This window comes from Schistocerca americana, chromosome 8, assembly GCF_021461395.2.
Source record: "Schistocerca americana isolate TAMUIC-IGC-003095 chromosome 8, iqSchAmer2.1, whole genome shotgun sequence".
Taxonomy (NCBI): domain Eukaryota; kingdom Metazoa; phylum Arthropoda; class Insecta; order Orthoptera; family Acrididae; genus Schistocerca; species Schistocerca americana.
This window is the reverse complement of record NC_060126.1, coordinates 491,791,772-491,807,615: the sequence shown is the minus strand read 5'-3', so window position 1 is coordinate 491,807,615 and position 15,844 is coordinate 491,791,772. Positions and strand designations below refer to the sequence as shown.

Below are 15,844 nucleotides of genomic sequence, written 5' to 3'. Positions count from 1 at the left end.
GCCGCTCTTCTCTGGATCTTCTCTATCTCCTCCGTCAACCCGACCTGGTACGGATCCCACACTGAAGAGCAATACTCAAGTATAGGTCGAACAAGTGTTTTGTAAGGCACCTCCTCTGTTGATGGACTACATTTTCTAAGGACTCTCCCAATGAATTTCAACTTGGCGCCCGCCCTACCAACAATTAATTTTATATGATCATTCCACTTCAAATCGTTCCGCACGCATACTCCCAGATATTTTACAGACGTAACTGCTACTAGTGTTTGTTCCGCTATCATATAATCATACAATAAAGGATCCTTCTTTCTATGTATTCGCAATACATTACATTTGTCTATGTTAAGGGTCAGTTGCCACTCCCTGCACCAACTGCCTATCCGCTGCAGATCTTCCTGCATTTCGCTACAATTTTCTAACGCTGCAACTTCTTTGTATACTACAGCATCATCCGCGAAAAGCCGCATGGAACTTCCCACACTATCTACTAGGCCATTTATATATATTGTGGAAAGAAATGGTCCCATAACACTCCCCTGTGGCACGCCAGAGGTTACTTTAACGTCTGTAGACGTCACTCCATTGATAACAACATGCTGTGTTCTGTTTGCTAAAAACTATTCAATCCAGCCACATAGCTGGTCTGATATTCCTTAGGCTCTTACTTTGTTTATCGGGCGACAGTGCGGAACTGTATCGAACGCCTTCCGGAAGTCAAGAAAAATAGCATCTGAGAGCCTGTATCTAATATTTTCTGGGTCTCATGAACAAATAAAGCGAGTTGCGTCTCACACGATCGATGTTTCCGGAATCCATGTTGATTCCTACAGAGTAGATTCTGGGTTTCCAGAAACGACATGATACGCGAGCAAATAACATGTTCTAAAATTCTACAACAGATCGACGTCAGAGATGTAGGTCTATACTTCTGCGCTTCTGCTCGACGACCCTTCTTGTATACTGGGACTACCTGTGCTCTTTTCGAATCATTTGGAACCTTCCGTTCCTCTAGAGACTTGCGGTACACGGCTGTTAGAAGGCGGGCAAGCTCTTTCGCCTACTCTGTGTAGAATCGAATGAGTATCACGTCAGGTCCAGTGGACTTTCCTCTGTTGAGTGATTCCAGTTGTTTTTCTATTCCTTGGACACTTATTTCTATGTCAGCCATTTTTTCGTTCGTGCGAGGATTTAGATAAGGAACTGCAGTGCGGTCTTCCTCTGTGAAACAGCTTTGGAAAAAGGTGTTTAGTATTTCAGCTTTACGCGGGTCATCCTCTGTTTCAATGCCATCATCATCCCGGAGTATCTGGATATGTTGTTTCGAGCCACTTACTGATTTAACGTAAGACCAGAACTTCCTCGGATTTTCTGTCAAGTCGGTACATAGAATTTTACTTTCGAATTCACTGAACGTTTCACGTATAGCCTTCCTTGCGCTAACTTTGACATCGTTTAGCTTCTGTTTGTCTGAGAGGTTTTGGCTGCGTTTAAATTTGTAGCGAAGCTCTCTTTGCTTTCGCAGTAATTTTCTAACTTAGTTGTTGAACCACGGTGGGTTTTTCCCGTCCCTTACAGTTTTACTCGGCACGTCATCTGTCTAAAACGCATTTTACGATTGCCTGAACTTTTTCCATAAACATTCAACATTGTCAGTATCGGAACAGAAATTTTGGTTTTGATCTGTTAGGTAGTCTGAAATCTTTCTATTACTCTTGATAAACTGATAAATCTTCCTCCCTTTTTGATATTCGTAATTACTTCCATATTCAGGGATGCTGCAACGGCTTTGTGATCACTGATTCCCTGTTCTGCGCTTACAGAGTCGAAACGTTCGGGTCTGTTTGTTATCAGTAGGTCCAAGATGTTATCTCCACGAGTCGGTTCTCTGTTTAATTGCTCGATGTAATTTTCGGATAGTGCACTCAGTATAATGTCACTCGATGCTCTGTCCCTACCACCCGTCCTAAACATCTGAGTGTACCAGTCTATATCTGGTAAATTGAAATCTCCACCTAAGACTATAACATGCTGAGAAAATTTATGTGAAATGTATTCCAGATTTTCTCTCAGTTGTTCTGCCACTAATGCTGCTGAGTCGGGAGGTCGGTAAAAGGAGCCAATTATTAACCTAGCTCGGTTGTTGAGTGTAACCTCCACCCATAATAGTTCACTGGAACTATCCACTTCTATTTCACTACAGGATAATCTACTACTAACAGCGACAAACACGCCACCACCAGTTGCATGCAATCTATCCTTTCTAAACACCGACTGTGCCTTTGTAAAAATTTCGGCAGAATTTATCTCTGGCTACAGCCAGTTTTCCGTACCTATAACGATTTCAGCTTCGGTGCTTTTTATCAGCGCTTGAAGTTCCGGTACTTTACCGATGCAGCTTCGACAGTTTACAATTACAATACCGATTGCTGCTTGGTCCCCGCATGTCCTGACTTTTCCCAGCACCCTTTGAGGCTGTTGCCCTCTCTGTACTTGCCCAAGGCCATCTAACCTAAAAAACCGCCCACTCCACGCCACACAATCCCTGCTACCCGTGTAGCTGCCTGCTGTGTGTAGTGGACTCCTGACCTATCCAGCGGAACCCGAAACCCCACCACCCTATGGCGCAAGTCGGGGAATCTGCAGCCCACACGGTCGCAGAACCGTCTCAGCCTGTGATTCAGACCCTCCACTCGGCTCTGTACCAAAGGTCCGTAGTCAGTCCTGTCGACGATGCTGCAGATGGTGAGCTCTGCTTTCATCCCGCTAGCGAGACTGGCAGTCTTCACCAAATCAGATAGCCGCCGGAAGCCAGAGAGGATTTCCTCCGATCCATAGCGACACACATAATTGGTGCCGACATGAGCGACCACCTGCAGACGGGTGCACCCTGTACCCTTCATGGCATCCGGAAGGACCCTTTCCACATCTGGAATGACTCCCCCCGGTACGCACACGGAGTGCACATTGGTTTTCTTCGCCTCTCTTGCTGCTCTTTCCGCGTAATCTAGCGCAAACAAGTAATGTTGTAAAGGAGAATGAAGTAAGCAGCAACAAATAAAGTATTAAATAACATGTAGGAAATTTTTGAAATGATTTCGCGATGAAGCTTTAAGTTTGGAACAGCCAAAGTTGATACAAAATTCGAGAATATACTCTTCCCAGTTAATGTGGTCTACCAACAAGAAATATTGCACAATGTCAAACGTTCGTATCTGTTTGGCTGTTCGTGTTAATCATTGTGTTGAGTCAAGGCAGTCAGATCCCGTATGCTTAGTTTCGACAAGTTGGCAATGTTAACTACAGACTCGCTATACTATTACTCGGCTACGTAAGTTATTTTCAACAGTGGATCTGACTGTGAAAGATTTTCGCGAATACATTTATAGAAGGAAAATGATCTGCACTACTCACTACATAACACTGCATGTCTTTAGCAGAAAAGTGATTGATATTTGTACTGTTGGCGATAGACAGATGTAAAAGTAAAACTGATACGCTTGCTGGCTTTCGGAGGTAACAGTTTCTTTGTCAGGATGCGAGTGAGCTGCCCTTCCTTTTTAACCTACTCCAACTTACCCTGCGACAGTACCTAACGGTTGCTGCTAGTGTAATCGTTCTTCCAAACAGCATCCCATACCAATAAACCAGTTGCCTCTTTACCTGCAGTTACTCGTACTTTCACGTACTTGGGTACGCGCGGGTTTGTTTAAAAAGAACAGCACGATGTAGTCATAGGGTTCCTCCGCTCACATCTGCTTTCATGCCTCACAGCTTAATTTCTACAGACATGATTTGATTCAACTTGACCACTTATCGGACTGAACTAATACATTACAACAATATTTAGATAATGAAATGTTATAAATATTCTGTCACACTCAGATCATTTGTAGTAGTTACAAATAAAAGTTTGTTCATAAATAAATAAGCTAGTATTATCATGCAAGTGCGCTCGTGTTAAATGACGACGACTTCTCGTTAATTATTGGTGCAAAAATTATTTACGTCGTCTTGACAGAAGCGTCCTTCGGTTTTCTTTTTAGTTCTGGTGTCCCCTAACACACGTGATCGACCACTTTTAAACTTTGGTAACAAGAAGTCAGAAGTAGAAAACATTTTTAGTAGTCATTTTTTAAGTGTTGCAGAGAAAATAGGTTCTAGCTATTCATTAAAAATGCAAGGCAGTATACCGAAGAGGCAGTACCTACACAATTTGATAAAACTGAAATTCAACCCACCTCTCCTACTGAAATTAGGAAAATAATAAATTCACTCAAAAATAAATGCTCACATGGAATTGATGGCATTTCCAACAGAGTACTAAAAGCTTATTCCCAACAAATAAGTAGGATTCTCAGCCACATATGTAGTAGCTCGCTGAAACAGGGAATTTTTCCAGATAGACTGAAATATGCTGTTGTTAAACCATTGCATAAAAAAGGGGATAGATCTGATGCTAACAACTACCGCCCAATCTCACTTCTGACAGCTTTATCCAAAATTCTAGAAAAAGTAATGTATTCAAGAGTAGCATCACATGTAAAAGTGAAGTACTAACAAAATGTCAATTTGGTTTTCAGAAAGGCTTTTCAACAGAAAATGCTATATATGCTTTCACTTATCAAATATTAAATGCAATGAATAAACGAACATCACCCATTGGGATATTTTTTGATCTCTCAAAGGCTTTTGATTGTGTGAATCATGAAATTCTTCTAGACAAACGTAAGTATTGTGGTGTGAGTGGGACAGTGCACAAATGGTTTAATTCATACTTAACTGGAAGAATGCAGAAGGTTGACAATTAACAGTACAGAGTCCGCATTGGTCGTATTTTTTTATTTTATTATCCGCAAAATCGATTTTCATTCACTTAGTGAGCATCCTCAGTGCTATAATATACAATTAAAATTGGTAGGCACTGGTATCAACAAGCTTAGAGCGAGTTTATGTGATCTCTCTAAGCTTGTTGATACCAGTGCCTACCAATTTTAATCGTATATTACAGCGCTGAGGATGGTCACTAAGTGACCGAAAATCGGTTTTGCGGATAATAAAACAAAAAATTACGACCAATGCTGATTCTCCTTCCAGTTATATCCATTATCTGGTCGTGGTGTACAGAACACTCCATGGAGTCGCCAATCAGTACAGAGTCCTCTAACTGTGGAGCTATCAAGAATGGTGTCCCACAGGGTTCAGTCTTGGGTCCCTTATTGTTCTTAATATATATTAATGACTTGCCACTCTATGTTCATGAAGATGCACAGCTAGTTCTTTTTGCTGAGGATACAAGTATAGTATTCACACCCAAGAAGCAAGAATCAGCTGAGGAAAGTGCAAATAATATCTTTCAGAAAATTATGAAGTGGTTCTCTGCAAATGGACTCCCACTAAATTTTGAGAAAACACATTTTATGCAATTCTGTACAGTAAATGGCATATCACCATTGATGAATATAGACGATAAACGGAAGTCTGTTGCTAAGCTAGAATACTCAAAATTTCTGGGTGTGTGCACTGATGAGAAATTGAATTGCAAGAAACACATCGATGATCTGCTGAAACGGTTAGGTTATACTACTTATGCTATTATGGTTATTGCAAATTTTGGTGATAAACATGTCAGTAAATTAGCCTACTATGCCTATTTTCATTCAATGCTTTCATATGGCATTACATTTTGAGGAAATTCGTCATTAAGAGAGAAAGTATTCATTGCACAAAAGCTTGTAATCAGAATAGCAGCTGGAGCCCACCCAAGATCACCTTGCTCACATTTACTTGAGGAACTCGGGTTATTCACAGCACCTTCGCAATTGATATATTCATGACATAATTTGTCATTAATAACCCAACCCAATTCAAAAATAACAGCGAAGTGCATAGCTACAACGCTAGAAGAAAGGATGATATTTACTATCCTGGATTAAATCTCACTGTGGCGCAGAAGGGTGAATTATGCTGCCACAAAAATCTTTGGTCATTTGCCAAATAGTATAAAAAGTCTGACAGATAGTCAACCAACATTTAAAAGCAAATTAAAAGAATTTCTGAATGACAACTCCTGCTACTCAATAGATGAATTCTTAGATATGAAGCAGTAACTGTAAAAAAAAATTTTCAACGATTTTGTGTAAAGAAAACTTATCTCAAAGTGACACATTCCACATCATTGCGAAATGTCGTATTCATGATCTATGGAGCAAGGATTAATGTATGTATGTATGTATCTAGAATCGATTATTAATAGCATTTGTAATCAACATATAAATGAAACTACTGGCAAAATGGTGAACAGTTCATTAAATAATGACACAAGTATGTCAATATACGAGGTGTTCACGCTGCATTCATATGCTGGGTAATGTTCTGACAAATATTTGCACAATACAAAAATGTAGAAGACTTCATAAGGCAACAAAAAAACAGATACAGATACTTTCTGAGATGATAGCTATCGTCCCCATGTTTATTAGGGCTATTTGCTTGTTTCATTGTCCCCTACTTATCCGTTTCATTTGCACCTATAATAGACCAGCATATATGCGTAGTAGAGACGAATGGGGAACCATTATAGTGACAATATGGGTTATTGTGTAAACTGGGGAATCCACTGAAATAAGCGACTTTGATAAATGGTAGATAGTTACGGCCCAACACCTGGGAATGAGCTTCTTGGAAATAGCGAAATGGGTTGGCTGTTCGCTTGCAACTGTCTTGGTGTCTAAGGAAAGTTGTGCAGCGACAGTGAGACCAGGCCTAGCGACAACGTGTTGAAGGTGCCTACTCCGTAAAGCAGGCCAGAGGTGTCCTGTGGTAGATCGGATGAGATTGTAGAGAGGCACAAGTGTTTTGGATCACACCATTCACCGCACATCATTGAACATCTTGCTCGGCAGAAGATGGTCCCTGTGTTTTCCAGTGTTGGTCCATCGACATTTCAGTTACAATTGCAGTGGGCACAGCATCATCGTGATTGAACCATGAACGAATGGAAACCTGTCGCCTGGTCGGATGATTCACGTTTCTTGTTACACCAGGTTGATCGTTGTTTTCAGATATGCTGAAACTTCTGTGAACTGCTACTCACGACAAGCACGGCACCAAAGGCACAGGCTGGTGTGAAGGCAGTATCACATGATGGGAGAGATTCATCTCAGCTTCAGAGGGATCTGTTGCAGTAATCGAAGCCACCATGACAGTTTTGTGGTATATATACGAGGTTCGGAACTTAAATAGTGGCAACTATTTATTCACGACCGATGCAAAAGAGCTACATGTTTGCACCTGTTACTGTCCTTCAAAGTAGTCACCAGCGTTGTGTAGAACCCGTTTCCAGCAGGTGCAGACATGTAACTCCTTAGTATCGGTTGTGAATAAATAGTTGCCACTATTTAAGTACTAACCCTCGTATACATATTTTGGGAAAGCCAAGATCGCTTCATTCCAATTACTAGTTTCGACGGAATCGTGCTGTCGTCTTCAGACTGGCATTACACATTGCGTGTATTTTCACATACATGTGTCGTTGACATTTTGACAACAAAGTGTAACTACGTTAAAAGACTAGTAATTGGAATAAAGGTCTTAAAAATCAAGCGACTTTGGCTTTTACAAAAATATGTAAAAACAGAGTTCGCCCCAGGAACATGTGTGAGTTATACAGCTCTGGGCTGCTTGAACATTAATGTAGTCACCGGCGTAGCTTCATGTCTGTGATGACAGGGATGGAATCTTCCTAGAGGATAACTGACAGTGTCAGAAAGCCTGAACGTCGCTACACTGATTTGAGGAGAGTGATAATGAAGTTGATGACTTTTCCACCAAATTCACCTAATCTCAAACTGACGAAGCACGCTTGCGACGCTATCAGGCAGCAGTTCACGCTCACAAACCACTGGCCTGTAATACGTATATGAATTGTTTAACCTTGCATAAACATCTGATGCCTCATAACTCTAGAAATCTGTCAAGGACTTGTCGATTCCATGCCCTGTGTAATCACTGCTGTAGCGCGTTGTAAAGATGGACCAACACGTTATTAAGTAAGTGGTCGTAACTACTTAGATCGTCAGTGTATGTTCATTTACACGGTGCTTCTCTTGGTTATGCCAGTTTAAAAATTTGCAATATTCTTCACAAAGTACTGAGATTGGTTTTTGTTCTCTGAAATCTCCTTGCTATGGTCCTGAAATTTATTTCTTACGAAATACGCTTAACATTCCAGAATGAGATTTTCACTCTGCAGCGGAGTGTGCGCTCATATGAAACTTCGTGACAGATTAATACTGTGTGCCGGACCGAGACTCGAACTCGTGACCTTTTCCTTTCGCGGGCAAGTGCTCTACCAACTGAGCTACCGAAGCACGACTCACGGCCCATCATCGCAGCTTTACTTCTGCCAGTACCTCGTCTCCTACCTTCCAAACTTTACAGAAGCTCTCCTGCGAACCTTGCAGGACTACCACTCCTGAAAGATAGGATATTGGGGAGACATGGCTTAGCCACAGCCTAGGGGATGTTTCCAGAATGAGATTTTCACTCTGCAGCAGAGTGTGTGCTGATATGAAACTTCGTGGCAGATTGAAACTGTGTGCCGGACCGAGACTCGAACTCGGGACCTTTGCCTTTCGCGGGCAAGTGCTCTACCAACTGAGCTACCGAAGCACGACGCACGGCCCATCATCACAGCTTTACTTCTGCCAGTACCTCGTCTCCTACCTTCCAAACTTTACAGAAGCTCTCCTGCGAACCTTGCAGGACTAGCACGCCTGAAAGATAGGATATTGGGGAGACATGGCTTAGCCACAGCTTAGGGGATGTTTCCAGAATGAGATTTTCACTCTGCAGCGGAGTGTGTGCTGATATGAAACTTCGTGGCAGATTGAAACTGTGTGCCAGACCGAGACTCGAACTCGGGACCTTTGCCTTTCGCGGGCAAGTGCTCCTTTGTTTCAGGAGTGCTAGTTCTGCAAGGTTAGCAGGAGAGGAACTGTAAGGTTTGGAAGGTAGGATACGAGGTACTGGCAGAAGTAAAGCTGTGAGGATGGGGTGTGAGTCGTGCTTGGGCAGCTCGGTTGGTAGAGCACTTGCACGCGAAAGGCAAAGGTCCCGAGTTCGAGTCTCAGTCCGGCACACAGTTTTAATCTGCCATTAAATTTCGTATCAGCGCACACTCCACTGCAGAGTGATAACCTCATTCTGGAAACATCCCCTAGGCTGTGGCTAAGCCATAACTCCCCAATATCATTTCTTTCTGGAGTGCTAGTTCCACAAGGTTCGCAGGAGAGCTTCTGTAAAATTCGGAATGTAGGAGACGAGGTACCGGCAGAAGTAAAGCTGTGAGGATGGGGCGTGAGTCGTGCTTGGGCAGCTCAGTTGGTAGAGCACTTGCCCGCGAAAGGAAAAGGTCACGAGTTCGAGTCTCGGTCCGGTACACAGTTTCAATCTGCCACGAAGTTTCACGCTTAACATTTATTCGTACGTCATGTTTTTTTTATCGTAGCACAGATGTAGATGTTTCTTGGCGAGTTGTGAGTGCACAGTGGGGGAGGGGGGAATCTGACAGGTACTCAGTAAGAGGTGCAGCAGCTGTACCCATTTTCTAGATGTGGCTTGGTGAATTGTTTGTGACAGTGGGGGGTCTGGCAGATGCCCAGTAAGATATGCAGTGGTGGCACCCCTTTTGTAGATGTAGCTTGATGAGGTGCCTGTGCCCATTGGGGTGGGGGCGTCCACCAGCTGCCCAGTAAGACGTGCAGCGGCTGCGTCCATTTCACAGATGTGACACGGTGACTTGTGTGTGTCTACAGTGGCGGGCAACGCGCTCGGCGCCTACGAGGAGACGTGCCGGCCCGGGAAGGTGTTCCGGCGGGCGTGCAACTACTGCGTGTGCCCCGGCAGCGGCCTACGCAGCCGAGCTACCTGCACCACCAGACTCTGCCACCTGCCGACGCCCGCCGCCGCCGCAGCCGCCGCGCATCGCCGCTTCAGGAGGGGTGAGGACCGCCTCCCAGGGCGCGACCGTGCCCCAACTGTCGGCTCATGTGGTGAAAGAGGACCCCTAACACCTCACGTGGTTAAAATATTAGGACGCACTACTCGGAAAATCCCGAGAAAAATCGATCCAAAGTTTCTTAGGTGCTGTATGAGTATAAAATGTTAGTCCACTGCTGAGTCGCCGTTTGGCCTATATGGTTAGCGTTCGGACCATTATGCCAGAGGTCTCTAGTTCGATTCCTGCTTTCGCACATTTCTTTTCTTCTGTTGCTCGCAAAATTGCAGCCATTGTTACAGGAGAATCGTGAAATTAATTCCCGGGAAGACTGTATAAAAATTCATTCTTTAATTCACCATCAGTTATCGTCACCAATATTCTGAGACGTGATTCAATATTCCTGGTTTGCCTCAAAATTATCAGAAATTCAAAACATTTTCGTAAATGTTAATGGGACATGTTTTTGTACAGATTTATTGCAAACGCCCTGTGACTGTAAAAAATCCGATTTCATATGTTGCGCAAGATGTCGCAAAAACTATTGCTTTGTTTGTTTTTACGATAATTACCACTGCGGTTCTTGTTTATAATTATTATGTGTTTCCCAATCGACTTTGCTATTCTGATTAAAAACCCAATGTTTCCCCTCATATACTTTACAATGAAAAATGGAGAACCCATCGCCATGAATTGTGTTGTTGGACAAAAAGAAAATAATTGTTACTCAATAATGTAACTAATTTGTTAAAGATAATGTAGGTTTGAGAAACTTTCTGAATAATTGGTGGAATAACAAAAGAAAATGAAACAGAAGGAAAAAAAGTGCCGGAGAAGGAACCGAACCCGAGACCTCTAGCGTAAGAGTCCGAGCCCTAAACATCTAGGCCAGACTGCGCCTCGGCAATGCGCTAACATTTTATACTCATACGGCACCTAAGAAACCTTGAATAGATTTTTTCCCGGGTTTTCCGGGTAGTGCGTCCTAATATTTTAACCATGTGAGATGTTAGGGGTCCTCCTTCACCACACAAAGTTTCGGACAAATCCCCGACCCTACCGTCGTGCCGTCTCCTTGTAAGCCTCGGACATTACATGCTATGTCAATCGCACTAATAACCATCCAACAGAATCCCTACAATGGTCTGAAACTTCTAACTGCTAGAAACATGGATTGGATGCGTGCACCATTGTGCTCATATACTCACCATTGATCTGACCCACTCTCGACTATGCCAACGACAGGTGGAATTCCATTCTACTCAGATATTACTGTTGTTGTGATCTTCAGTCCTGAGACTGGTTTGATGCAGCTCTCCATGCTACTCTATCTCGTGCAGGCTTCTTCATCTCCCAGTACCTACTGCAACCTACATCCTTCTGAATCTGTTTGGTGTATTCATCTCTTACTGTCCGGGGCTCGAGGTCTTGCGGTAGCGTTCTCGTTTCCTGCGCACGGGGTTCCGGGTTAGATTCCCGGCGGGGTCAGGGATTTTCTCTGCCTCGAGATGACTGGGTGTTGGGTGTCTTTCGTAATCATTTCATCCTCATTCACTCGCAAGTCGCCGTAGTAGCGTTAAAGAATTTGTGGAGCGGCGGCCGAACCGCCCCGCGAGGGGTCTCCCGGCCACCAATGCAATACGCTCATTATTATCTCTTGGTCTCCCTCTACGATTTTTACCCTCCACGCCGCCCTCCAATACTAAATTGGTGATCCCTTGATGCCTCAGAACATGTCCTACCAGCCGATCTCATCTTATAGTCAAGTTGTGCCACAAACATCTCTTCTTCCCAATTCTATTCAATACCTCCTCCTTAGTTATGTGAGCTACCCATCTAATCTTCAGCATTCATCTATAACACCACATTTCGAAAGCTTCTATTCTCTTCATGTTCAGACTATTTATCGTAAACGTTTCACTTCCATACATAGCTACACTCCATACAAATACTTTCAGAAACGACTTCCTGATACTTAAATCTATACTCGATATTAACAAATTTCTCTTCTTCAGAAACGCTTTCCTTGCCATTGCCAGTCTACAGTTTATATCCTCTCTATTTCGACCATCATCAGTTATTTTGCTCCCGAAATAGCAAAGCTCCTTTACTACTTTAAGTGTCTCATTTCCTAATCTAATTCCCTCCGCATCACACGACTTAATTCGACTACTTTCCATTATCCTAGTTTTGCTTTTGTTGATGTTCATCTTATATTCTCCTTTCAAGACACTCTCCATTGCGTTCAACTGCTGTACCAAGTCCTATACTGTCTCTGACAGAATTACAGTGCCATCGGCGATCCTCAAACTTTTTATTTCTTCTCCATGGATTTTAATACCTACTCCGAATTTTTCTTTTGTTCCCTAAAACCATAAAATATTCGAGCGCCACGCACTCCACTTCCTTACAACGTCCGCTCTCTCTCCCCCACTCGGATCCCTTACCAAGTCGTCCAGTTCCTCTCCCTCCTCATTGCCATTTAAAATCTTCATTCTTCCTTGACCGTACTGCCACCCCCTCTACTAATAACCAAACCATAAACGCTGTCTTGTCAATACCAAACCAACCCTACGACCATATCTGGGCACCCTCGGCATCCATTGTAACTTCCACAGGTTCCCCTTCTAAGCTACAAAATCCATCCTGACATTTATCCTTCCTACACAATCTAACACATTCTTTCCTATCCTTTGTCATTTTATGTACCCTTCTACTTTCCGTTTCTGCATAACTATTGTCTGGCCTCCATTTTAGACACCACTATTCCAAGTACCATATCTCTTGCTATTTACTCTTCCGGTGATTCTATCCACCAACTCCATCAACATACCATGTCTAGCTCCCAGTTTTCTTTTTCCAGTGCGGTTCACAACTTAGAATAGCGAAGTAATTCTTACTTCTTGTAAAATTTACTACGAACTTTTTTATTTGTAACTCAATAATCATTTTGTCTTCAATGTACAATCATACTCTTCAATAATTTTACAAACTATTCCTATATTACCGTTTCGCCTTGTTTATGCTGTGTTTTTATATTTTTATAAATCAAGCTCAAGACCGGAAATGCATTGCTGCCAGCCCATTCTCTTCCGTTCTGGTAAACAAGAAACAAGCTAGTTACTATACTTCCCGTTCGATTAAAATAATTTCGTGAGTGGGCAAGAATGTACTTAACCTATTGTGAGATCATGCAATTTTCTTCCATCTAACGGCACATTGCCATCTTGTTCAAAATCTCTACATTACTCTCATCATATACTCGTCTACGCCCCTGCTGACAAGACACCTTGGTTTCCGAACTGAAAATATACGGTACGAACACTTTTTGTGGCCACTCTAGACAGAGAAAAATTTCTTCATGACGCACAAACAGTTGGTTGTATATAGGGGCAGAAAAGGCAGCAACAGCAGAGGAAGAGCTTTCAACAGTAACGCTTTGTCTAATCTTTCATAAAACATAAAAGATAAATCTTTTACAAAACCTCAAACCACATTCAAAATTATCTGATTTCCATATTTAAATAAGCTGTTATGTTGGTAGGAAAAACTGATAAAAGAATAAAAATACAGTATCTGTTTGTTTTTTTTTGGTTTAGTGAGCTATCCTTTTGGAACGTCTATTGAAGAAATTTGTTTATCTGCATATCTCTGGTTACTATTACAACTAGTGATGAAATATTCGAAGTCAGACATCGTTAAGTAAGGCCAGTAGATACTGGAACACTTGTGCTGAAATATTCAGCAATTTTCACAGTTTTTAAAAGTTATGATGAGACTGTCAGTTTACATTAGCGTCCGCTAGTTCCCTTCAACCACCTGTAGTAGTGGTGGTCAACTCGATCTTATTTCATTTTTTCATTTACGTTCATCAAAATATGGCGCAGTTCAGACTTGAATCATTGGCATCTAACAGCAAACGTATTTCTCTCCCACACAATAAAGAAATATCTTTTGTCGTTCTTTTTTTGCAAGATTAATATGTTAATTTTCAATTGTCCTTTATAAGTGAAAACTGATAAAAATATCTGATGTCTGTTAAGCTAACTGAGATAACAAAATTACCACAGTTTTCTTACTGTTAACTAATTTAAAACATAACGCCTTCTTATGAAAAAAAAAGATCGAATTTTTTAATGTACTATTTCTTCATAGTAGTTCAAACTGGTACGCAAAGTACTTAAATTTCTCATTATCTTCTTGGAAATGATATTTAAAGCAATAATAATTGCAGAACCGCAATAAAAACTTTCAGTTGGCATTAAATTTACACTACAAACTATGCCCGTAAGGTCAAATGGACAGGTATACATATAAAATCAGGTCCTTCATAGCTAAATTCGAAAACTTCTTGCTCTTTCCAACCAAAATTATTCAAACAAAAGTGTTAGTGACATTCACTAAACAATACATCATCACAAAATTACTAATATTTCATACAGAGCCGGCCGTTGTGGCCGAGCGGTTCTAGGCGCTTCAGTCCGGAACCGCGCTACTTCTACAGTCGCAGGTTCGAATCCTGCCTCGGGAATGGATATGTTTGATGTCCTTAGGTTAGTTGGGTTTAAGTAGTTCTAAGAATAGGGGACTGATGACCTAAGATGTTTTTTTTTTAAGTCCCACAGTGCTTAGAGCCATTTGAACCATTTTGAATCATACAGAAAATATCATTAATATTACCTCTACACGCCGTAGGAACAGTGTGTACCAAGGCCTCCATTACATTATAAATATTTTACAATGTCTTTTTTACAGTAAAACAATTTCTTAGATACGTTACAAGCGCATTCATTTGTGTGTAAACGGTCGCAGTTCATTTAAATACCAAATTTGGGTGGAACATTGCAGGTATCTGTTGCCTAGGTGCGAACTTAACATGTTGAGGTGTCAGTTCTCATTGTACCATATCCAGTCTGTCATACGTAATTCCGCGTCACCGAAAAAGAACAAAAACCAGGTTATCAATACAATGTCGATCACATAGTATTCTTTAGTTAATGGTAGAGAAAGTAAAGGTACTAAGAATGGTTTGAATCCTTAGCTCTGCTGTTATTATTTACCATATTATTTACCTATCAGTGACCCTTATTTCAGATCTTTTTGTGAAATGGAAGAAACATGCATCTGAGGCGGTACTTTTACCGAAAAAGTTTGTGAAGGGAAGAGTGCCCATTCAGAGGCGTATTAACGCATTGGGCTTCATAACATGAGAGTGGTAAAACGTTTAGGATTTATGATATTTTTCAGCTAGTAATAATGCTGATAATAAAAGCAAACATCTACAAAAACTGTTAAAGAGAAGAATAAAGAATCGTAGTAAACAAAATAAGACAATATTCTATCACTATGCCATATACTGGACCTGTGGAACTAGAGCCACAACGCCCTCAGCACTTTATTTTGAGCCTCTAACCACATGGAAGTACACATAACTTACTGTGTAGCAGCCAGGTCTTTAAGTAATTAGACTATTAATCAGCTTACAAAAAGAATACTGGAAACAGCGCCCCATTGTAACAGCACAGATTGCGTTTTGAGGTGGCAGAAACAAAAGAAAATCTAAATTACAATGAGTCTAGTCCAAGCAGTCAAGATGTCCCAGAGTGAAGTGCAAAGAATAGGAAAGCCTGAAGATGTAGATGAATGCATTGTTCCTATCGTTGAAAAGTCGATGGTTTTACATAGAGAGCGTTGGCCAATGAAATGTGCGTATGTTCTCGAAAACTTTAGAAATCTTGAGGAAGACAATAGAGTACTGCAGAGAAGAACGGAAACGACATTCAACGTGAGGGGAAGTTCTGTGAAGAGAATTAATATTTTTGATAGACTATGCAAAAGATGAAAAGA

The 15,844-nt window shown here is 41.6% G+C and overlaps 1 protein-coding gene across 1 annotated transcript in view; it reads left to right on the top strand.

Annotated features, from left to right (window-relative positions):
- The window catches only part of LOC124545936 (pacifastin-like protease inhibitor cvp4), a 118,906-nt gene that overhangs the window by 64,629 nt on the left and 38,433 nt on the right, over positions 1-15,844 (top strand). Inside the window, exon 2 of the mRNA XM_047124897.1 lies at positions 9,816-10,001. Coding sequence (XP_046980853.1) covers positions 9,816-10,001 — 186 coding nt within the window. The remainder of the gene's footprint in view (positions 1-9,815; positions 10,002-15,844) is intronic.